Source organism: Malurus melanocephalus, unplaced genomic scaffold (assembly GCF_030028575.1).
Source record: "Malurus melanocephalus ecotype Western Australia unplaced genomic scaffold, MMel_1.1 scaffold_138, whole genome shotgun sequence".
NCBI lineage: Eukaryota > Metazoa > Chordata > Aves > Passeriformes > Maluridae > Malurus > Malurus melanocephalus.
This window is the reverse complement of record NW_026623370.1, coordinates 862,920-888,459: the sequence shown is the minus strand read 5'-3', so window position 1 is coordinate 888,459 and position 25,540 is coordinate 862,920. Positions and strand designations below refer to the sequence as shown.

The 25,540-nt window shown below is 39.3% G+C and overlaps 1 protein-coding gene across 6 annotated transcripts in view; it reads right to left on the bottom strand.

Moving 5' to 3' along the window:
- The window catches only part of FHOD3 (formin homology 2 domain containing 3), a 367,917-nt gene that overhangs the window by 108,551 nt on the left and 233,826 nt on the right, over positions 1–25,540 (bottom strand). For all 6 annotated transcript variants that reach the window (XM_057371019.1, XM_057371020.1, XM_057371025.1 and 3 more), the window contains exons 7-10: positions 14,284–14,395; positions 7,492–7,586; positions 3,289–3,432; positions 1,155–1,387 (exon numbers count right to left, since the gene is read on the bottom strand). In XM_057371019.1, the coding sequence (XP_057227002.1) occupies positions 1,155–1,387; positions 3,289–3,432; positions 7,492–7,586; positions 14,284–14,395 (584 nt within the window). The remainder of the gene's footprint in view (positions 1–1,154; positions 1,388–3,288; positions 3,433–7,491; positions 7,587–14,283; positions 14,396–25,540) is intronic.

The window sequence follows — 25,540 nt, the reverse complement described above, 5'->3', positions numbered from 1 at the left end:
AAAGGGAGTGCTATTATGGGGTATACAACATGCAACTACTGTTTCAGTTATCTGGAGCCTTATATTTTCATATTGCCAGAATCCATCAAACTTTAGCCAACCCAGCTCTTTCTGCAAGGACTGCTTTACCTGTAACCGAGGCTCTCAGTTTACAGCCCGTGCTAACCAACAGAATCTTGCATGAACTTCTCAAATGTTATAATTAATATAATGTTATAATTAATAAGAGATATGCTCTCGTACACTCCATGCTTTCAGAATTTCAAATTGCATCTTCAGCAAGAGCTGACAGTGTCCAGCTTTTGCTGYCTGCAGCTTGTGTCTCTCCACCTGAGCTAGTCAGGCAGATTCCCCTTAGAGMCAGCCAACAGGCAGTCTCATGATTCATCTTGGTTGAAATTTCAGGCGTGTAGAACACATTAGATAATAGAAGGCCCACCAGTGCTTGCTGCACTCCACTGACATCAAAGAGAGGAGAGGTGATCAGACATCTAACTTTGGCGAAATTAATTCCAGGCCTCTTGTGCAGCASTCAGATATGCTGAGGTTCTGCAGCTCCTTTTTTTCCTAAGCACACACAGCCTACATCAACCACCATAGGACTGGCAAAGACACTAACTTTGACTGATTTCACTGCTGCAGATTGCTGCTCAGCTACCCATTACTGCCTCCCTTTTGATAATTACAAAATGTTAGATATATTCACTACCACAGTGTAGCCTCAAAGGCAAATATTTATGCTGGAATGAAAAGGAGGGAAAAAAAGGAGAATGAAACTGTAACATACACAGAACTAATAGCTCTGAATTAATGTTACCATGCTCTTGTTACAATCTTCTGTTATGTGGACAGAGTGAACATAAAATCTGTCAATGGATGAAATTAAGCTGAGTTAGTTCCCATACCAAAAGCTCTACCTCATGTGGTTTGGGTCCACTTACTTAGGATGGATGCTGCCAAAGAACTTAACAACGTGGGTAAGTCACCTACAAATCCATTTCCTTTTTGTGCAGGTGTTTCAACTCTGAATATGKTTTTTTAATTTTTATTTCAATGAAAAGAGGAAGATGGAGGAAAGCCTGTCATATTAACGCAGCGCAAGGAACAGAAAGGAGCGAGAGAAGAAAGGAGCACCCGTCAGCTGCTGCCCTTACCTCTCACTGAGCTCCTCTGCACGCTGCCCGTGGCTCAGTGTGAAGCTGGACGGCCCGCAGGGGCTGGCGGGGGCCGATAAAGTGCTCTTGATGTTCTGTGCCGAGTGCCTGCGGCTCCGCCGGCGCTCCAGCCCCCGGCGCTCCCCTGCGCCCAGGCTGGCCCTCCTGCGGTCCTTGCGCCCGCTCGGAGGGGGCTCAGCGCTCTCATCCCCATCTTCGTGCCTCAGCGTCACCTGAGGAAGGAAGGGAGAAGGCTGAGGCTGCTGACACAGTTGCTTCAGAAACCACAGGCCTTCACACCTGTGCTTAAAAATTTACTGATCTCTACACAACCAAATTCTATCAGCATCACTATTTACAGTTATCCCTGAAAGTTGCTGTCTATCCATTAGTGCAGCGTGGCAGTGCTGATTTATTGACCAATGCCTGGCACACAATGCTATAGGCCCTGTAACAACACATTTATATATCTCCTAATCTGTTAGTTCTCTTTTTAATGTAGGACTGAATTTTCAAGGAAACGAAGCAGTCTTGGACAGCTCATTCTCTTTATTTCTTTCCAGAATACTTAGGTGAAGACTTGGCTTTAGTGAATTCAACAGGAAAAAAACTCCATAGATGAATTGATTCAACATTTCCTCACGTTCAGACATGACACTTGTAGTGATTATGGGGCAGTTACCATCTTGAGTGCTGGAAATAGCAGAGCACTAAAACATGGTTGCAACACCGAGTATCTTGAGCTACTGCATGCTCTTGATGTGCCAATGTGAAAAAACTTTAATAGAAACAAAGTTTTATGGTACATRAGGAGAGATATCCCTGGCAGAAACAACACAGTTACTAGTGGATCGAATCTGAAACACAGCCTAACATTTAAAAATCATTATATGAGAAGCATCCACTCAAATAGGCAGAGGCACAGAAAGGGCAATGTGTGTGATCAGAAGAATGCCTATCTTGTTTCTATTAGTCTTGTTACTCGGGTAATTCTTACCAGAAATGATGTAAAAAAAAAACAAACAAATCAACAAAGGGGGAACGAGATATCTCTACCTAGGGTGTAAAATCGGTTTCTGAGGCAAAAGAGATTTTTCAGGTAAAAAACACAATTGGGAGAAAAAAAGGAAGAACCTGAATAGACATGTTTAAATTTAGTTTGGTCATCAAAAAAAAGCTGGCACCCAACTAAGCCAATTCTGCAGTTAATTCTTTCAGTAGGTGCAGCATGCACAAAGAAACAACTCATGCTTTTAAGATTAATCACCACTTTTTAAAAAGGGTTTTACAAAACTGATGCCTCTGATGATAGAAAAAGAAAGAAGAATATTGAGCCCCCTCATTCTCTTGCTCCTATTTTGGCTTGGTTCTTTCTGAAAATTGCTGTATATAAAGCTTAACTCTGCTAGTTAGTAAAGTGGCATGGGTATAGAGTTGATGGAGAAAATGGAGAATCAAATCTATCAAATCCTTCGCTGGACTTAGGCAGAGATGAAGTAATTTAATTTAATCACGTTGGAACGTTAATTCACATTTACATTACAACTTCAGCCTAAACCTCCTCGCTCCAACACTTCCCAGTCTGAAAAGAGGCTAATTATTAAGAAACTGGATATCCTACCCCTATATATAAATGCTTCAGAAGTAGCTATTTTATACCTAAGTGGTAAATGTGGAATCACCCATTGCTCCATAGCTGCAAACTGCATAGGAGCTGRTCCAGTGTAAACTCATAAACATGGACTTGCTGGATATTCAGTTGCAGAACAAGTGGTATTTGTGAAGTTGAGCTCAGCCGAACCTTTTTCACRAGCTGAATACTTTTGCACATGGAAAGAACTTCTACTTGCTTCAGAATGTGTAACTAGCAGTTTCAGAAAGGAGGCTAGTAAATGTGATGGTTTGCCTTGGACTGTGCCCCAGCTTTGATATGAAATGCTTTTGCATTAAATGCAGCCATGTCCCGTAGCAAGTCACTTACACAAATGTGTATAATGCTTCCAACAACCAGATGTTTTCCTTTTAAAATAGAAGAGATAACCAAATTTCACCCAGGTTACATTCCCCCCCCCCCCTCTCAGCTTTGAAGTTTGCACAAGCTGTAAGATGCATAAAACAGGGCATGTTATGTTACCTCATAAATGTTAAATTGCTCAACTAAGTCCAAGTCTGTTCCTTTCTTGTTCAAGTGTCTCTGTGAAATAGCTTCAATGCCTAGGTCTTCCAGACAGTCCACCACATCGTAGAAAGAGTCTTGATCTGGCAATCCTGACAGCGTCTAAGAATCAAAGGAAAAACATTTAAATCTGTTTGTTTTGAAAAGAATTAAACAAAGGGCTTTAAAAGCGGGTGGCAAGTGGTGCTATGTATGATTTCAATAAAGTAAAACCCATGATGTGGGATTAGAAACACTGATAGAAAATAAAAAAACAAGTGGCACAGCTTTTAACAAACAACTCTGTGCAGAAAAACAAATAATTGGCAAAACAAATCAATGTTGTTATTTCATACAATAAAGTATGGAAAATGTGGGTCTTTAAAATACACAGTTTGAGTCTTCCTGGCTTCATTCAGGTACAGACTTAAAGAACAGAGAATGTTAAACCATCAAACTGAGGGACAAAAGCAAAGAGAGAGCAAAAATGAGCAAAGCTCAGTTCCTACTGATTTCTGTAAGTTTAGCTTTAAGAAGAAAAATTCCAATGCACAGCTGTGTGATGTCAGGATAGCGGGAAATATCCTGCACCGAGTGCCTACTGTCCTCCACACCTCCAGCAGCAGTAATGTTCCCTGAGCACAAATTGTTTTGTATTACAGAGATAGTGAATCCTCTCCTCCCTTCCAAATGAAAAAGCCTTATTAAAGATACACTGACTCCTCAACTCCTATTCTGGCTTACTACTGATTTCTGGTCAGTTTGTGCTGATTTTTTTACTGCTCCTTATGCATGATGCAGAAAAACTAGTTTAATCCTGCACATGTTGACCAGAAACTATTGAACACACTGTGCAACCTACTTGCAGAGCATCACATACCTCACCACAGGAACCAGTCTATGCAGAGCTGATTCTACAAAATACCTGAGAGTGCAGGCTGGAAGCAACACAATTTTTCTGGATTAGCTCATCAGAGAAAAGTTTACTCTGAAGTAGTTTACTCTCTCCCATGCAATTAGCTAAGTAATTTATCTATATTCCCTGTAGAAGACAGAAAGAGCAAAGGAAAGAGATGCAAAACCCACACCCTCTTGAAAGAGTGTTACATCTTCTCATGCCTGGGATGGGATGGGATGCACTGCACCCAGTGATTGCTGTTTTTCTGGAGCCCATCTTTTCCAAAGTGGCTCTGAACAGCAGAGAGCAGGAAAGAGCAGCCACTCGGGGCTGCCTCCCTACACTAAGCAACTTTACATTCAAAAAATGGGTCTGGATTACATGAGTAATGAGAAACAGGCAGCTGACACAGCTGTCTTRTTAAAGCACCTCTTTCCTGTCATGTGAGGCACTGAAATATGTKCATCAGCAAGGTACTTTTTCATTTTATTTTTTTCAAACTAAACACAACACAGCAACATTTTCTTCTTCGATCACATTATAGGATTATTGACTGGTGAAATCCACCACAACAGGAATTCTTAGCACAAAGATCAATTAAGTGTTAAGGTTATATGTTCAGGCTTTAATTAAGAATTTGTCTCTTCCCAGGACAGTATTTAAGCCTCTGTTTAGAACCCACTGAAGACAATGAAACTAGAATGTCCTGAACAGAGCTGAAAACAGATACCACATTTATTTTGTTCCTTCCTAAGTTGACACCTAGCACTGAGTTAAAATCTGAGGATTCAGTAAATGAAGTTATCACATTGCATATTCAATGGAGCTTTAACTTGGATGTGGAAATATTATAATAGAAAACTGTTCAACCATGAGGCTTTCAGTGTCAAATGAAAAACACAGACAGCAACTATTCTGACTTGAGTGCATTCATGCACACTAAAATGTGCAGTTTTATCGGCAAAAAGGTGGAGGAACAGTTAGATCTTCTGATTGTTTGCTTCCAAAAACAACAGGAAATTCTCTTAGTGTTGMTATCCAGATCACCCACCTTCAAATATAGCTTTTTTAAACTCCAAGGTAACACAAGACTCAAAAAATCAGCAGCATAAGGTAGTATTTACYGGCAACTGCTATTGTCAGCAGCCTTTTATTGGTTACTATAATTTTAAKTCACACAGCAGCATAAATCCAATTTTCACTGCATGTTATTGACCAGAACTAGGCAACTGAACTCCCAAGTACAGAAGTAAAATATTTTTCTTTTGCACAGTTTATCATTAAACTCACAGATACACTGTCAGAGCCTAAAGCATCAAATTCAATTTCTAACCAATCCAAGAATATTACAAAGGTTATACTGGAACTATACATAACCAGAAGTATCTGCATTGGGATCACTCTCATCTAAGAGATTCATTAATGCCAAAATCCTCACAAATAAGAAAGGGTTAATAAAATATTAGCATAAGTAAATTGGTTAAGCACCAACAAAAGAGAGGGAGAGTATAAAAGGATTGGGCAGATGCATTTCCTTTTCTGGAGCAGGAAGTAAAACAGTCTGTAAATGGATTCGTGGAGAAAGAAGCACAAGCATGCTTCCTTAAGACAGRTCCTTCATGAGGACTCTGCCTGCACTGAAAACTTTGACATTTCCTTTCCTAGAGAAGCTGAAACCATATGAGCCTTCTTTGTAATCTCTCTTGGGAAAGAAATTACAACTGTTACATGCTGCTTGCTGTTTTCTCTATAATCATGAAAAATATCCCATTAAAAACATCATAAAGCTGCCCATAAGCCAGATCATAATTATAAGTGTGGATTTGTGGAATTCCTCTCTTTCTTGATCTTCATAACTGCCTTGCTCCTTTGACTGTCAGATGTTTTTTTTCTTTTTTTGTATTTGTAAAGAACTACCTCCTCCTAAAATAGCTTTAAGTATACTGAAAAGCTCAGACTAAAGGAATCAACAGCAGGATAATAAAAGAGTCAGCAGGGAAYAAAAATTTCAAGAAAATCAAACACCAGGTAAGTTACAACTGCATGAATGATGAAGAAAAMTGTCTGAGAAAGAGGAATCAGTACACAGAGGTATAATCAGTAAACAACAAGGTGTAAAGCAGAGACATTAAAGACAAATCACTTTGGCTTTAATAGCMGCTACAGACAGAAGCAATGTAACTGGTGATGCTTTTCAGAAAGAATACAGCAGTAAGGAMAGGTGATCCTTTTAACTCAAGAGGAGCCTTATTAATCAAGGAAGCAGGAACGAGGGTGACTCTAAGCAAAAGTACACTAAGATCAGTAATGTCAACAGGAGGGGTTAATCTCTCTTAAGCATATTTGCTGGAAAATATCTGACATTAAAAAATCATAAAACTCCCCCAAAAATTAAACCAATGAAAAAGCAACCCACAATTCCAATCATGCAGCCAAGAGCCCAATAAGCTGGCAACTTGGTGTATGACCACCACGAACAAAGTCAGGATCTGCAAGTGAATACAATGAGTAATAATAATATTTCCTAATACTCCACCCTATTAAGTATAACCATAAACCACACAGTTATTTTATTTGCCAAGAGGTATGCTGACTTTCTGTGCTCTTTGAAAGAATGATTCTTTAATTTTAGTCCTCCCCTCCTACAGTTTGTCTAGGACTAGATGCTGATTTTTAAGGAATTTACACTAATAAATTTCTAACTTTCAAGGTCTTTCCATTTTCTCCCTCCAACAACATAAGTGAATATTTCAGAAAACACTGGACTTTACTACAAAACTATGACTATTAAATCTAGTCACCAGAAAATGTAAGGAAATAAGAAAAAATGCAACTTAGATTTTTTAAGCAGAAGCACTCTTACTAGCACTCAGACCTCTTAAATTCATCCTATATAGGAAAAAAAATTAAAATTTCTGAACTAGAAATTTGTGCATGACACGAGATGTTGTGAGCATGTTCTTTTCACCAGTGCTTGCTTTCCTTCTCCCCTTGGATAATCTGTTGAGTTAGTTTGTCGCTTTTTCCTTTAGCTCTGCATTGCCAGTGCTGGGAGAGGAGCCATGGCAGACCACAATTCCACACAACATCTACCAAAATAACAATTCTGCTCCTGCCTCTGGGTGACTGCAGCACAAGTATCAGGAGTGCGCTGATTGATTCCAGCTTGTCCTGCAACTTCTGCAAGACAGGTCTCCTCTGTCAAATGCTCTCAAACTGGGAAGTTCATTATACAATTGAAAGTGCTAATATCTGCACCAGTCATGCTAACAAAGGAAACAAACCTTGTTAACCAARGTCATTGCATAAACCAGTAGTTCCGTATCAACCCCATCCTTCTCCTCCAGTATCTCCATGATGTTGGACCATGGCTTGGCTCCTAGAGGGAAAGGAGAAACTATTGGTTAAGATGATCAACATGGAAAGCTACAGCAACAGCACTCACCCAGGAAGTAGCACAAGTTGGAATATATGGCCAGGTAAAACTTCAAACAGAAGGGTCCAGCTTTGTTTACAGTCTCTCCTGCYTCCCTGAGAGTGAAGTTAATGTGGRCAGTGAAAACCACAATCCAATCTATTGCAGGGATATAAAATWCAGCAGGACTCTCTCCAAAGGTACCAACTTCTCTCCCTCAATGACAAAGGAAGTTTCGTTAACACAGTGTGATTCACACCAAAATTCTAAAAATCAAATGAGAGGAATTTTTTCCAGCCTATCATAGGTTCACCCAGGCTTTGATAAATCTTCAGCAGAGACCTCCATGYTATGCTTTCAGTGTGCCTGCTGCTCCCATTTCTGATGTTGCTGCTGAGTTGAGCTGCATTAAGGTAAGTCAGGTTAACAAAACAYTGTGGCAGAGAAACAGTTTTCTCAAATTACAGGCTATGTGTCTTGGATGAAAGATATGATCAATAAGGGAAAACGATTTTGCTGTGGTTCTTTCTCAAATTATTTTAATAGGAAACCTGCCTAGARAACTTTCAAATATGATTGCCTCATTTTCCACTAAGAAAGGTCAACATTCATGCTTTTAGTTATTTCCTCGATTTGCATGTTGATTTGAATTAGCATATTTCTCTGATACCAAAACTCTAATGCTTTAGTGAGAATTTGTGCTAAAAACATCAGGCAAGCAACATGCCACCCACACTCAGCATCTTGTGTTGAATGTGCCTTGTAAAACTGTCCTATTTCACTTGGCTGAACAACAAGATGGTTGCATTTACCAAGTTTTTTCTAGGAAAACTGAAATAAGTAATGAAAAACTGCAGTTCTATTTGGAGTAAAGGTAAAGGTGAGGAGGATTAAGCAGAGAACTGACCTTAGCCTAAAGAAATACTCAATTCAACTAGACAAACATAACTGTGACAGTCTTTCAATTTCAGAGGGAAACATGCAGAGTATTCCAATAGTCCACATCCCCTAAGCACTAGAGAGATGATGAGAGTTTGGGTATAATCAGGCAGCAAAAGGCAGAAGTGACATCACAGCCACCTGCTGCTGACTGATCAGTCACCCTGAGGTGTAAACTCTGCATTACCCTATAACAGCCCTTGTTTATTAAAGATGATACCATACATGTACCCTTCTACACAGATACCAAACCTCTGCTAACCAAGGAACTGCATTTTCAAGGCAATGGCAGTGCACTACATGTGAATGTGCAGACAGAATATTTCTCCTATTTTCTACACCTCAGACAGTCTCTGATCTTTGCTACTGAACAATAAATCAGGGCTTCTTTATCTCAAGCAAAATCAGAGGAGGAAGGGGATTCACTCTCAGATCTCCAGATGTATTTATGTGCATTACTAATTAAATGCTAATTCAAATACATGTCTGTAATGAAAATACACTAGGCACCTTTTTACCAGATTCTCTATATTGCCAAACATTTTATGCAGTATATGTTCAAACATCACGTGGAACAAATTCACTCAGCTTGCAAGTGATATATGATCAGCAGAAATTATATTCTCACTACAAAAATGTCTTCCTTTCACTGTTTTCAGTAAAAAAAAAAAAGAAAAATGGAAGGAAATACGAAAGAAAAACAAAATGGGAAAACCATTCAAGTCTGACTTATAATAATGCCATTTGGAAAAACAGGTGAGTTGGTAACAACATAAAAAAAGATATTTAATCCACTGCATTATTCATGAGAGTCCTTTATTTTTGCAGGCAGGTTCTACTCTAACTGGAACAGTCCTGGTTTGTTTTTTAGACAGCATCCGTGTGGTTTTGTTTTTTTCTTTGAATGTCTCAATACCTCTTCATTATCATAAAAGAATAATTTCATGGTCACCTTGCTGTTTTTCTGCAAGGATGATACATAAATTTGTCCCACCAATGCTGCTTTTTTAAAACAAGTTTTAAAAATTGTTGATCAGGCACACTTACTAGTAAGGCAGCCCCATAACAGCTCATGTCTCTTTCAAAGGTTTCCTTTACGTTGCTGCTACTAAACTTATTTACAAATTCTTCATCTATTACCTAACTACAGTCAAGTGGAGGCAGTATTATCAGTGACTTTGATAGAGCTGCTCCAATTTGTACCAGGTTAAACTGTTCTTTTCAAATGCTATTTTCCCCATTGTCTCAATCTGAACAGCCAAGAAGTGAACATGGATATAGCCCTATCCACCCAKCATGGGACAAGGCAGTTCTGTTGTGGAAGCTGCACCATGACTGTACTGCTGTCCTTGGGTTAATATTCCTTGCATACAYATAATGCAAACCTATGATTTCCAACCTATGATCCACACACCATGGGACATGTGCAGATCCAGCTCAGCTCCCCCTCTCAGAGCTCACGCTTTCACTCTCAGCTCCCCCCATCAGAGCTGATGCAGTCCAGAGTGCTTAAAGGGAAAAGAAACCTGTTCAGATTAAAATCATGATGAGGGAAATAGCATTTGAAAGAAAGGTTTCATCTGATATGTATTGGAGCAGCTCTGCCAAAATCATTAGCACTGCCTCCTCTTGATTTTAACTAAGGAATAGGTGAATTTGGTCCTTCACCAGATCCTGATGTAGAAAAATGATGATGTAGAAGAATGATGATTTAGAAGAATGATGATGCAGCATCCCAGCAATTTTTCTGGGAGCAGATGGGGATGTTTCCATAAGGTTATGACTTTTATGCAGGACATGTGGCAAAATCGATGCAAGTGATGAAACAGGCTCAGTGAAGTGAAACAGCAGAGATCGAGTTTTGTGTGTGTTCTCCTGCCTTCTAATGGGTAAAATGAGAACTGCTCAGCTGCCCTTTAGAGGCTTGTCACTGGGAAGAGCTCTTTATCACAGCTATTCCCACAGGAAGGCTGGAGTCTCAACTCTGATGCTACTTACAGTGTTATAAGTAACCGTGCATGGTGTATAGGCAAAGGACAATGAGGTTGCAACAATTAAGCGGATATTAAATCAATACAGTCTATTTTCTGGTTAATATTGTCCCTCATTTTAAGTCTTAGTTTTTTCTCAGTTTCCTCTTTAAATGTTTTTACATATTTGTTTTAATGGTGTCATTCATGGCACACATGGCATACATGGCATGCATTGACATCACAGCTACAGAGGATTTTCAGTCTGTATAAAACATGAAATACCTTGTAGAACCTTGTATGAGAACTGCCACCAACTTAGAGAGTGCCTGTCTCCAGCAACTACAGGATGGAAAGGCACTTTTGGAAAGACCTGGACATCTTGTACTCCTGGCCATTTATATATGAATGAACTTACATCCTTCCATCGTACCTACAGCGTGTGCATTAATTTAGTAGGATCTAACTATGAATAAAATGTCAGGAAAAGCAGAGAGCTGATAATGAGGGCCATTTGGCTTTAATCTCTGTCCTAAAATATGCCTGTGATAAAGAAGCCCTAGACAGCGGAGTGTAATGCTGCTCTGCTTTCCAGAGCCTGTACAGTCAGGTATGCTTAAACTGAGAAGAGACCAAATTCTTCTCAGGCACAGAAACAAGAAAGGGGAGAAAGGGGGARTTAAATGGAAGTATAAGTAGAAGGTAATTCCTGCATGGTGAGAGCTATGCAGTTACTCACTCATGGTCTGCTTGCATCTCAGAGTAAAGCCAGTACTTGCATGGATCTCTGTACTTCAGTTTGCATACGGATGTATTCACACATAGAAACCACAGATGGGATTGCTTTGAAACCAGGCTGAGCTAATATGGGATTCTTTATGTTAATCATGTGTGGTACACATGTTGAAGAATTAGGTCATAGCTCATCACCTTGTATGTACATGAAACACTGAACTTTTATCAAAGCAGTGCTAAGCCTAATTACATACCTGCAAGATTTATGACAATGGTTCAAGAAAAGGCATATTGCCTTTTGTTTCCCCTCTTTTTCTGTTTTACATCAGTCATTAAAGGCAGTTACGTCTCAGTTATAAGCCACTAATTTAAAATTAAAAATTAAAACACAGCACATCTACAGCTAAAACTGGAGGGCTTTGACACTGTCTCTCACAGTATTCTTCTGGAGAAACAGGCTGCTCATGGCTTGGGTAGGTGCACTGTTCACTGGGTAGAAAACTGGCTGCCTGGCTGGCCAGTGGTGGTGAATGGAGGTGAGTTCAGCTGGCAGATGATCACTAGTAGGGCTCTCCAGGGTTCAGTGTTAGGACCACTCCTGCTTCCTGTCGTTATCAACGACCTGGGTGAAGGGATTGAGGGCACCCTCAGTCAGTTTGCAGGTGACACCAAGTTAGATGGGAGTTGATCTGCTGGAAGGCAGGAAAGCTCTGCAGAGGGATCTGGACAGGGTGGATCATTGGGACAAGGCCAGTTGTATGAGGATCAACAAGGTCAACAATAACCCCAGGCAGCCCTAGGGGCTGGGGGCAGAGCGACAAGGAAGCAGCACAGCAGAGAAGGACCTGGGGCTGCTGGTCCACAGCATGAACAGTGAACATGAGCCAGCAGTGCCCAGCGGGCCAAGAAGGCCAAGGGCATTCTGGCCTGTATCTGGAACAGTGTGGTCAGCAGGACCAGGGAAGTGATTGTTCCTTTGTACTCAGCACTGGTGAAGCCTCATCTTGAATCCTCTGTTTGGTTTTTGGCCCCTTACTCCAGTAAAGACATTGAGGTGTTGGAGYGTGTCCACAGAATGGCAGCGAAGCTGCTGAAGGGTCTGGAGTACAAGTCCTGTGAGGAGCAGCTGAGGGAGCTGGGGTTGTTTTATCTGGAGAAAAGGAGGCTCAGGGGGGACCTTACTTCTCTCTTCAATTCCTGAGACTGTAGCCAGGTAGGGCTTGGCCTCTTCTCCCAGTTAACAAGCAACAGTATGAGAGGAAATACTCTTCTGTTGCATCAAGYGAGGTTTGTGTTAGATATTAGGAAGAATTTTTCCACCAAAAGGATTGTCAGGTTTTGTAACAGCTGCCAAGGGAAGTAGTGGAGTCACCATCTCCAGAGATTTTCAAAAGAAAAGTAGCTGTAGCACTGAGGGACATATTTAGTGATGAACTTGGCAGTGCTATGTTAATGGTTGGAATTGATAGACTTAAAAGTCTTTTCCAATCAAAATGACTATGTGACTCTATGCATTGATAACCTAAAAAGGGAACTAAATATAAAACCAGAAAAAAAATCTCTTAAGGAGCTAAGTACAACTGCTTAATGAAAATCATTGTAAAAAATAGGAGAAAGGAAAAACTGGGTATTTGGGCTAAGTTATTTGCAAGAGTTCATGAAATAATCCACTGAAGTACAGGTATGAGAATTCCTGCAAAACCTCTCATCATACTCCTAACATATGCTCATCTAACTACATGCATCAGTTTCTTCAAGTCTTATGTTGTTACTTAAGTTGTTTTATTATTTTGGGGCATGCAAATGACTGCCTAAGGTTATTCTACAGATACAGAAGGGGATACTTTGCTTAGAGTCCTCCTTTCTCTTTTTTTTTTTTTTAATGAGGTTTACTAGCATGTTAGTAGATATATGGCAGTTTGAACATATTGAGAATACCAGTGAGTTCAGAAAGCTGAGGAAATACTAAGAATGACTGAAAAAATGAGTCACAGTGCTCACAAGCACATGAATATTGTAATTACATTTATGCTTATGGCACTGGAAGGTTTACTGTTTTTAATCCAAAACAGAAAGCCAACCTGCAGAGTTCACTGGTTTTGAATTGCCCCTGCCTGCTTCCGTGCTGTAAGAGACAATTTAGATTTTCTCAACACATTCTGATAACTGCAAGCAAAATCTGRCTCCTTTATCCTTTTTCTGGCACCACCTTTCTCCCCAGCCCCCTACATTTTCTTGTTTTACTTTTACCATATCAAGTCTCTCAGACAAGTTCAGTATGGAGGCAATTGCTCCACACAGAGGACCTTGCTTTCAACCTCCATGTTTGAGACCACAACAATGGATCTCCTAACCTCAAAAACTCTCCTTGAGGCAGAGGAATGTTTTGCATCAAGAGGGAATGCCCCAGGAGCTTAGCGATGGCTTTGTGGGAGGAACAAGAAAAAACCATTTTCATTCTATTTATTTGTAAAAAATACAGTATACATATTCAAGTATTTTTCATGAGCCTGAAGGGTAACAGATTTCATAGTATAATATCTGCTCAAGGGCTTTATTTTAATGTAACAACAGATGGTTTTGCTTTTACTATAAAGCCTGTACTATTACTGACCTCGTCTTTCTCTTCAAAGGGATTACACTGATTAGATATCATTTTCTCTTCTAAATCAGACTGCTGCTTCCCAGAAGGAAGTTAAAAAATGGCCTTGCCCAAAGGAGCCTCTGAGGTCAGAAGACACAGGGGAGATTTACTCTGCATGCGGGTGGAGGGAGGGAGTGCTCCAGGAGGCAATAGAGTTCCTTAGCTTTTTACTCTTCATTTTCCCATTTTAATTAATTCTTCAACAACCTTAGAGTATATGAATAGTTTATATATGCTTTTAAAAAATGAAGGGTATATTACACCAAGCAGGCATCAATGACAGAAACTCTAGAACCACTGAAAAGCAATGATGAAATGCCACCTTGATCACAAGGGTGCTGGAATTTTGCAACCCCACGGTAGGGCTACTCACCTCTCTTTTCATCCACTGTAGATACTGCCTGGATCAAAAGTGGTGCGTTGGATTCTGTGTACTCCACAAACACCAGCAGCAGCTTCAGTGCTGTCTTTACCACCAGGCGAAACTGGAAGAAAAGAGTGCAACTTGTCATTCTGCAAACCACAGCATTCCCAGATGTGTGAAATGACACTGGGCAAGAGGCAAGCCCAGCATTCCACATCTGGTAACAACACATGAATGGAAGAGATTAAGCTGTGACAGCACTGAAAAAATGAAAGGTAGTCAGCTGGCTGAGAATTTCATTCACTGGACAGTGCTTTCCTAGGGAAATCACAGCAGTGAATGAATCCAAATGAAAGCTTAATACTGCCACGTGTAACAAAAGTTTGAACACCCCACCTCTGTATATGGCCAATACTGCAGACCAAAACTTGATGTACACAGAACCTACTGAGCTAAGAAAGCATATATTTCTTTATTTTTTTAACACATTTATTTCTTCCTTTTGCTCTGAGACTTTAATCCTGTCAAAATACTATGTAATGGGGTAATTTCCTCCTTATGCTTTCTTCTCATAATGCTACTAATGTTTGATGCCTAAATTATTAAATAGATTGGTCTKCACTATTAAACACAAGTTGGAAGGAAGTGTGCTTAATCTCCAGCTCTCCCACCCTGTCACAAAATGTGTTACTTATTGGAACTGAGCATTCTGCCTGCAAGTTTTCAAATTCAGTTTTTTGTACATCCTTAGGAGTGAATGTTCATCAAAGATTCAACATTGGTAAAATGTATACTGGAAATCAACAACCAAACTATTAATTTCACCACAGAGCTCCCGTTTCCAGACAGGATCATTTGACTAAAAGAGAATTTTTAGGGATAATCAAGTATGATAACCTGACATGATCAGATAAATGAAAAAAAAAAAACCAAAAAAACCCAAAAAAACCCAGATCTTTACTTGAGGGAAGGATTTTTTAAAAGGCAGGGAGAGGGCTCTCCACATGCTGAGAGGACTTTCACTGTGAGAATTGATTCCAGGTCAAATTTGCTGTACTCTCCGTCTAAATAATGGATTATTATGCAGTTTCTGTCAATATTGGCTAATTCCCATTCCCAAATCTTTTTTCAAGTCCTCTCAACACAACTCTCCTAAGAAGCAAAAAATCATTGCTTATAATTTCTAGATGCACACATGGTCACAGGACAGTGACTGTGTCTATATTCTAATAAAGAATGSAAGTGCAACAGGAACAGCCTCAAGCTACTGTGTGCACACAGCCACTCATAGAGATGTACTGGAGCTCGCTTGAAATTAATGAGCTAAAATGCAGATTGCTGCTATTAAYACACAGTTTAGTGCCAACAGTGATCCAGCTATTTCCCTAGTTTCTTGGGGTTACCCACTCATGCAAAATTTAGCTTAATGCATGAAATAACACTATAAGCAATGCAAAATATTCTGCTGTTGAATCTAGACTCTTTCAGGCTTGATGTGTTATCAAATGGTTTAATTTCAGGGCTGACAGCCATGAAATACCAGTGACAAACCTGACCAGGTCCCTTGAGACCACTGGTTAGTCTAATTTGCAGTTGTACTGCTGCAGTGATACTTCATAAGATACATGGGATAATCAAACCAAAGGAAATCGAAACCAAATAACAAAACAAATCCCTTCCCCACAATTACACTGTATATCTGTGTATTTTTCTGTCAGACCAATACCGCGCTGTTTCTGGTCTGCAATGACATTTCCCTCAGGAATCAAGTTAAATTGTTTAATAAACATACTGAAAGAATTTCCAAAAAGTCTCCASCTTTTTTTGAAAGTTACTTTGTAAAATAGGAATTCTACCAGATTACAATACACAATTCTAGCACTAGCATACTGCCCAGATAACCATTTACATACTGCCTTCTAATCTGATCAGGACTCTTTCCTTAAAAAGGAAAGCTTAGATATTACTTTTGATGGATCTTAAAACCTCAACTCTTGGCCACATGGTGACAACGGGATGCATTTACACTTAAGTGCTGCATGGCAAAGTTCCCATACATTTCCATTTGACAGCAATAAGCCAGGGACRCACCAAGCTTAATTCTATTTTTGCAAATCTCTTTTTCTTCCAGGAAGAAGAACCTTTGGCAGTACCTTTGCTCAAATTGTTGCCTGCTGGCCATGGAAGCTGCTGCAACAAGGAGCTGAACCGCATGCACCTGCCATGATGCAAATCCTGTGAAGCCTCAGGGCAGCTCATTGTAGTTACGCCAGACCAAGGCTCAAACTGGCTGATTTCGGCTGCTGTCTGCAGGTATCAGCTTCCTGTGCTTAACAAGCTAGCAGATGGTTTTGTAAGGAATAAATGCTACTCAGCAGTCCCAGAGAAAAGGAGCAATTAGAAAAGCAATGCTTGGCTTGCCATTTGGGTACTAGGRTACTAGGACACTCTAAGTTCACTTAATCAGTCTGTAAATTTACAGGACTTATCCAACTCCTCAGTATTAAATCCAAAATAGTCAATCAGCCCTGGAAGTGGAAGTGTTTCCTACTGAAGGTGCATACCATGGCTGCTTTCTGCTTACTCCAGCACAAACACTGTCTTYGAGAAAACCTGCATTTAAAACAATGCTGTTTCCTGCTTATTAGAAAATGGCATTTGGGACTCCTGTGGGCAGCCTGAATCCTGTCTGCTGCTTCGGACACTTTGGGCAAGGACAAAACCAAAACAGCTGCACAATGCCTGCACTGGGGACCTACCCAGCTACCCATGACCTACACAATCTTTGTGCTCATCCTGCAGTGCTTTTCAAAACTGCTTTAACAGCACTTCTTGACAGGAGCAGGCAATAACTGAGCAGCTGCACGGCCCCTAGGAAACCGAACTCTTCAGCCAGCCAAAGCCCCTCCAAGACATCTGATAGCCTGTCACACTCAGACACAAAAACAGTCCAGAGCCTGACATGCTCACAGTAAAATCAGCTCTAATTGTCCACCGTGGCACCAAGAAGTCTCTGAAAGGTCTGTTCAGGGATACCTGGTGCCAGAACCCATGTGGAGCACACTGAATTTTTTATGTGGCCCCCAATACGATACCCTATCTATGTTCACTTCATGACCACCTGTGGGCCTAAAGTTCCCATTTGTGATTAACTATTTGATTGTCAAAGTGGGAGATCCTCCCAGCTTCTTAAATGACTCCTAAAATGTTCTCAGGGCATACCTTTTATGTACTTTATGTAAATTCTATGTATTTTATTTAAATTAATTAGATAGCTACATTGCAAATAAAATAACTAAATCTCAAAATTGGGACACTGCTTAACAAGAAAAACTGGCAGCAATTCACCATTTTTCTTGCTTCCCTAGGTGAAGTTATGGTTGTTTTAGCCAGTCACCATAATTTTATTTCACATGATTTATCCAGATGGCATAGCAATGGGAGCAATAGGAACAAGTTTCATATTTCATTCACTAATAGGTGAATCACTAATAATTTGAATCACTGTTAAAAACTTCATGAAAGCTTTTAGGACTATTTCTGGGATTATTTTCTGATACTCATTTAGTATTGAAGAGAGGAACAATAGCTTTCTGAATCAGCTTCAATAGTCACAGCTTTGTTACAATCCACAGGCCAATCACACTTCTATTTCAAACAGGACTAGAGAGGCAACAAAAGAGGTAAACATGCTAGCTCAAAAAAAGTCCTGTTATGACCACTTTGCAAACATTGGTTGTTCTAATGAAATYCAAATTTCCATCCTAAATATTGATGGTTAGTTAAAAAAGAAGGCCCACTGGCCTCTCTGGCTCGGTGAAGTCATGCTTCAACAGTTCTGAGATTAAATCAGGACTCTTGAATATCCAAACACTGAAGCTTCAAAACACCTATTATGCTAGAAAAGAAAGTTCATGTTGTGTTTTTGTATCATGTGCAAGCCAATTTATAGAGAGGAAATGATGTTAGCATCTTCTGGCTAAAGATAAGAACAAGCCAGCAACGTAAAAGGAAGAAGAAAAATTATAAACACTTTCCCYCTGACTCGCTTTACGTTATACAGTACAGTTTGGCAATCCCTTTCTTTTTTATCTCTTTATATTTAGACAATTACAGACTCAGCCAAGGGTACCACACAACAGGCAGCAAAACTCATGCCTCATGGAAGGGCTTATCCCAGTTGTTAATCACTTGTCTGGAAAGMCTTAGGCTTTACAAGGAATGTTGTCACAAAGTTCATTCACTTAAAGACCAAAGCAATATTTGTAGAGTTCAGATTGAAACATTCAGGATTCAATTATTTATCTTTTTTAAAAGGAGGAAAGTAAAAATAAAATGGAATAAAAATATTTTACTTGGGGAGATGCAGCCACTTTGGTTTTACACTATGCAGATTTAAAGGAGAAATGGGCATTGGATTTTTAAATAAAGATTTACTACAGCCAAATCCTCTGCAACCTAATCCAGGTACAGACATGGACTTACTGTAGGCCACARTAAGTGCTTCATCCTCTTGCTAGGATACAGGCAGGCAGAGCTGCAGCTAAAGAAACACCTGGTGCAACCCTGTTCAGCCTGCCAAGGAGAGGGGCACAGGGACACTGGAACCTTCTTTCTAGTGGGGTGCAAAGACGCCCCCAACTTCAGATCTATGGCTGCAGGAAGAGCTCATTGGCATCCCATCAGCACCTGCAATGCGGCTCAATTTCAGGTTTTTTTTTAAATAAATATTATTTTTTCTCAAATCTCTGGAACAATGTCATTTCAGTATTTCACAAGCCGTTCACTTGCATTTATGTAAAAAGGCTGTCTTCACTGCAGCATCTTACNTTCATAAGGGGATAAAATCACCTTCTGTTCAAAGGAAGGAGGAAAGATCTTCCTGGAATGGAAGGTTTTCTATACATATTTAAATAAAATACATTTTATAAAAATAAATAAATAAATAAATAAATAAATAAATAAATAAATAAATAAATAAATAAATAAAGTGTGTATATATATATATATGTATAGCCACTATCTATTATAATAAGCAAATAGAATATATAATATTAATATTATTCAATAATAATAAATAATATTATAATATATTGTTTTCCTCTGTAATAATAAAAAAAAATATAAATATTGAGCTTGAAAGAATCTCAGAGTAATAACTTAAGTTGGAATTGCCTGAATATGATTTTCCTTCTTATCTAAGGGGAAAAAATTCCAATTCTCTTCCAATTATACCATGTGCTCTACCCTATCTCACCATCACGATGAACCTCCACTGGACTCGCTCCAGTAGATGAATATCTGTCTCATACTGAGGAGCTCAGCACTGGGGCTCCACTCCTGAGCTCCTGATGCAGTTCTATCAGCACCAAACAGGGATAGGCACTTCCTTCATCTCAGTGGCCACACTCCCACCAGCCCGGGCTGGGATGCATTTGACCTTCATTCACACAAAGGCTCCCTTCTAACTCCTGTTCCGATTCATAATCTCTCATTGAGAATGAGTAGACAGAATCAAATGGTGTGATGCTAAAAGAAACACCTCTAATTCTTCCTGATTTTAAGAAGAGAAGGGGTAATGGCTTTAAACTGAAAGGGAGTACACTTGTATGTTAGGAAGAAATTCTTCACTCTGAGGGTGGTGAAGCACTGGAACAGGTTGCCCAGAGAACTTATGGATGCTCCATTCCTGGAAGTTTTCAGGGCCAGGTTTGGTGGGGATTTGGGTAAACAGGTATAGTGGAAATAAACCCAGTGGCAGAGGGGTTGGTGAACTTTTAAGGCTCCTTCCAACCCAAACCATGCTATTGTATGATTCGGACATCCCACTGTTTTCTAATAAATATTACTTTTTCTCAAATCTCTGGAACAATGTCATTTCAGTATTTCACAAGCCGTTCACTTGCATTTATGTAAAAAGGCTGTCTTCACTGCAGCATCTTACTGAATCTTTCCCACATCTTCCCTGCAGAAAGCCAGCCAAGAGCTCCAGCACTGAGTGCATAAGCAGGAAAAGCCACCTCAGATGTGATGAGGAGCTCAGCTGTCTCAGAAACATGCATGGCTGGCTAAACACTGGAAAGARCCTTAACACCTACAGCAAGAGCTTTGGAAATGTGTTGCACAGAGTAATTACATAATCCAACAAAACGGGGGCTTGGGATGTCAAACAAGCACAGGGAAAGACATTAGGGGGYAAAGCATTTGAAACTCCCTAATACTGGGATTTGTAAGTGCCTTACAGAACATAGAAACAATCCAAGTTCTTTCTAGTCTCTCCTCCAAAACTGACATTTGAGGTCAGTTACTTCACTCCAAAAACAGGTGGCAAGTCTATTTAGGAATACAGTTCCTTCTGATTCCAACCTCCTGAAGGCAGGAATGATCACAAGAATGAGCTTCTTCTGTATCACCTAAGTCAAGCATTTTTAATCAGCCTTATTTTCCATTGGAACTTTAAGGCAAGCATCTTTTAAGGATGAAAAATTCAAATAACCTACAGAATACCAACCCAAACTTTCTAAATGAGTGTAAGCTTCCTTTACCAGAAGAAAGAAAGAGTTCATGTGCACTGGGGCCCTAAAGCTGCTTTATGGACTGCAATGAACTCATGCCAATTCCTCCACTTTCTTTTCAGAGAGGCAGCATCTGCCCAAGTCACAGGGTGTGCACAACACAGGGAGGATCACAAAGCTGGGAAGCAACACTTAAATCCAGTATGCACAAAGTATGTGAATRACCCCTTTCTAGGCACTGAATATTATGCACACCCAGGCATTTTATATCATTAGGGATGGAACTATTAAACAATCTATGTTTCTGTGGGCTGGTGTACCAATAGAACAAATAAGAATGTACGTGATGCCATGATTTTAAGACATGAGATTTTTGTAAATTGGAGTACTTTAAAACAATGTTAGAGCCCATTTTAATACTTTTTCTCCAATCTTCAAAGAGGGATACTTAAATAAGGCAAATAAATTGCTGTAAATGGCTTTGCAAGCTCAGGACCAAAGGTGTGAAAGGAGTTAGATTGAGATGAAACCCCTSTAAGCTTAGATGTAAGATGCTCCAAAATCATCAGTCTTTATTYTGAATGCTAAGCTTTTTCCTCCACAGAATATGTAATGCTAGGAATGGCAGAGAAATACACACATTTATTATTCTGAAAATGAAGTTTCTCCAAASTTTGCAAATCTATGGGGTAATAATTATAAGTTGTGTGCACTGTTTCATATGTGGTGTGTCTGTCATTTATCTGTGATGAGACTTCTGACATGAACAGAATGAAAGTCATCAAAAAGAAATTCATCTGGCCTACCAACAAAACACAGGGATGAGTAAAGAGTGATTAGTGAAGGGTCAACAGGAAAAAAAAAAAAAAAGACTCATGCCTGGAAATTATTATTTACACCATCAATCATGGTCCAGAAGAAGGGGGAAATATGAAAAAAAATCTGTACACAGAAGCAGACAATTCCTACAACAAATCAAAGCATACTGCAGGCCGAAGTGGCTCTCAGATGAATGAACATGCAATTCTGATGGGAGCATTTAAAGASTATGTCCAGGGTAGAAATCAGGACTCCATGAAGTAATTTCTAATGAACTACTGATGTAGCTGCATTTCTCTTGCAGCAATTGCCACATCATACAGGCACTGTTTGAATCAACCTAAGGCTGCAGTGCTTGGAATGACACATGAGATGATACAGAGGTTTTTTTAGCATTCCCCTCTCCTCCTTTTGGAATATCAATGACAATCTTGAAGAGRTGGGAAAGTGATTTTCTTCTTCCATCAAGTAGCCTAAAATGACATTTTTCTTTGTTTTATGGCAGGATGAGTGAAAGACCCTTCACAGCTCTCCAGGACAACCAATACACAAAGTGAGAGCAATTTTGTTCTGCTTTCCTCCCCTACAACCAGACCAACCCCTGCAGTGTCTCCCATGAGAACTGTTCATTGTGTAAAAATTACATGTAATTACTGAGCTAGAAAGGAGGACAGAGTAGGACTTGGAGATTATAGGACATAAAAGGATGAAACTTCTTTACTCTCAGGTGACTCCTGAGCTGGTGGCCTTGCATCTTTGTCAGGGGTCCAGCAGAGGTCTATTATGTGTTGCACASTTTTGAGTGCCTATTTCGCTTGTTCAGATATTGCTGAAACAAAAGGGTTTGGTTTCAATTAAAGTTTTAGTTTTTTCCATTGCAAAACACAAACCAAAAATATTCACTGGAAATTTGCCATCAGCCTGTGTCCAGACCAGGAATTATGCTTCACTTGTAAAAATTTACACTCAGATTTTATTTTCTTTCTCTCTTCAAATTGTGCAGTTTCATTGTAATCTGTTGATTCTTTTATTAACTGTTCCCAAACACTGGCATCTTTTAGGACTCTAGGCAAATAAACACTATCAGTAACTCTAGAACTGTCTTCTCTGTCTGGATAAAGATTGTGATTGAATTATCTTAAATGAGGTATAAAACACTTAGCTTGAGAGAAACCACAGTAACATGAGAACCAATTTCTGGTTAAAGTCAAGCTTGCGTGTAATGTGCTATCAAACATGATAAGGAACAGACCTCTTTATTCTCTTTCTGCCATCTACAAACATGCACCTTATTTATATATAGCACCAGTTTTCTAGCATTTTCCTGTTATGGATTATAGAGAAAGACTGCCGAGTAAAGTCTGTTCTTTTCATTAGATAGCATAATCTTGGTTGGGCACGTACTAAACYAGCTTTATGCAAAACCAGCACCAACAAAATTTTGTCATAGGTATAATGTCATTCTAATAGAACTTAGCATCTGGAAATATACTGCCTGACTAGGCCATTTTTTGGTAGTTCCTGCAAATGCATGACCCTAAGGTCTATAGGTCACAGTCAAACCAGTTTAAACATAAAAGATCTTTAGGAGTTAGTCATATATCTATTAAATAAAATGTGTATTTCTGATCAGCAGAATAAATGAAAAATAGCCTTGTTTCTCTTGAACTCTACCCTGATGATCTGTTCAGCAATGGATTCAACAGTGAGATTTCATKTTTTGGTAACAGTAAGGTAGACAGATAATAAGCAACAAGATTTGAAACCACACAAAMCCAGAATTCCGTATTACAGATGAGTTTTCAAACTAAAATAGAATCACAAGAACAGGCTTTGTGTGTCTACATAGAGGAATTATGATTAAGGCCATTTGGCACCTCTTTTTCTTTTCTTATGACCGAGGAGTTATATTCTGAGCTTTCCTACCAGGCCCGTAAATTGATGTATGATGTTAGCCTTGAACTACTCTGTCCTCAACAGATGGTCATTGGGCTGAACCTCTGGAAACCGGAAAGGTTTTTCCTTGGGCACAGCCAATTTGATATTTCCTTAGCTGTCTTAGAAAAAAAAAATGTGAGAGGAAAGAATTCTTTATGAGCTTAATTGCAGATAGGACTTTATCTTCACTTCCTTCTCTGAAATCCCTTTCATGTCACACTCTTTTAGCTCTTGTTACACTGCTGAATGACATCTTGATTTGTGAAAACATCTAATGTAATACAAAGTCACCTTACTCAAGGCAAAAAGCTAATAATTTTAAACAGAGAAGGGATCCAATAACATGTTACTGAGGGAAGTTATCTCATGCAAAGCATTTAAGGATCTGAAAGTCATCTACAATTAATCAAGTCATGCAACAATTCTATGATGCATGCTGTGATTGATCCCATTTTATGTACAGAAAAGCTGAAGTACTATACAGTTAAAAGGAAAGAAGATGTAATGTTACATCTTATTTCTCTTTTTTTTTAGCCTTCAAGTAAATATTTGACTAAYGTGATTTCAGAAATATTTTTAAATCCAAATGCAGTCTTTAAATTAAATTACTACTGTATTATTTTCTTGAGTGATTAGAAATTACGTAGAAGGAAGTTCACTTGCTCCATATCAATTTTCCATACCAAACTACTTTCTTCCAAGACCCACTCCCTATCATAGTCARACCTCTGGTTTATATGGGCTGGTGACCAGAAATTTCCTCACGACAGCAGCAGAGTGCTCCTCAAGCTTCAGACCTGCAGGATGTTTGATAAGGGAACTGTGTACAAAGCAGCAAAACARAACTTCAGTGTCTTCAGGACATTAATTTTCCTCCAGGCCAATGCACAGAGTGGCTCAAGTGGAGCTCAGAGGTCACCCTGTCCCAGATTGTGAAAGCCATCACCAASACAATGAATGAATTACAGTCAAAGYCAGAGGAAAACAGAGAAATAAGGAAACTGTTCGAGTTCCTTGTCTTGGAGCTTTTTAACAAAATAAAAWCCACTCAAACACATGACAGCCATGAGGAGCACAGAATTTTCACCCTTGTTTCCTTAGGCAGCGTGCTGTCCCCCCCACTGCCTACTTCTGGACTTTTTCCTGTACCTCCGGGATCTGTCTGCCCACTACATTGTCATAATCGACAGTAAGGGAGCTACATTCATACTCAAATTGAAAATGGCATTACAAAAGACCCCAAGTCAGCATTCTCATAAGAGAAAAGGAAGTTTCCAGTCATTTTGAAAGAGACRCAATCTCAGTCTCAATCAGTCCTCATGCAGCCTCCACCAGCCATGCTGCAGGCTGCCATTTGCACCAAAGACAACAGGCACAGGACTGAGCCACCAAGAGKGTATGGGATGGCAAGGAAAAAGAAAGAAAGAAGGAAAACAGAGGATAACAAATTGCTTCATTAGTTCCACTGCTTATGAAACAACTTGCTAGACTTAGTGGCCTTGGCAATGTCCTGTTTAAATAATATCAAGGTTGAGTTCAAGTACCCTAGGGGAAAAAACTATTTGAGTTTGCAAGTACAGTGGAAAACTACTCTATTATTATTCTGTGGTTTTATGCAYGTGAAATTTGTTCTTTCAACAGTTTCATTAAAAAGTACTCATATTAAATTCCCAAACTATGCTTGTGTTTAAATAACTTTACCTGAAAACCTCTGTAAGTTTAATGATATGGTTAGCAGTCCTTTCCTGACACTGTTCAATCTCACAGACGTAATTTCAACAGCAAAAACAAAAACCCGTAACAAACTATGGATAAAATTTGTGGAAATGGTTGAAGACAGTATTGTCAACTGAGAGTCCAAATTATAAAATATTACCTATTGGAACATCTTTCTTAACAAATTCATTGATAACAGGTTATTTTTATTAAAGCACCCCAAAAAACAGCATGGTAGTGATTTGAACTACTGAAAGGACAAAACTTTTGAAAGAAAA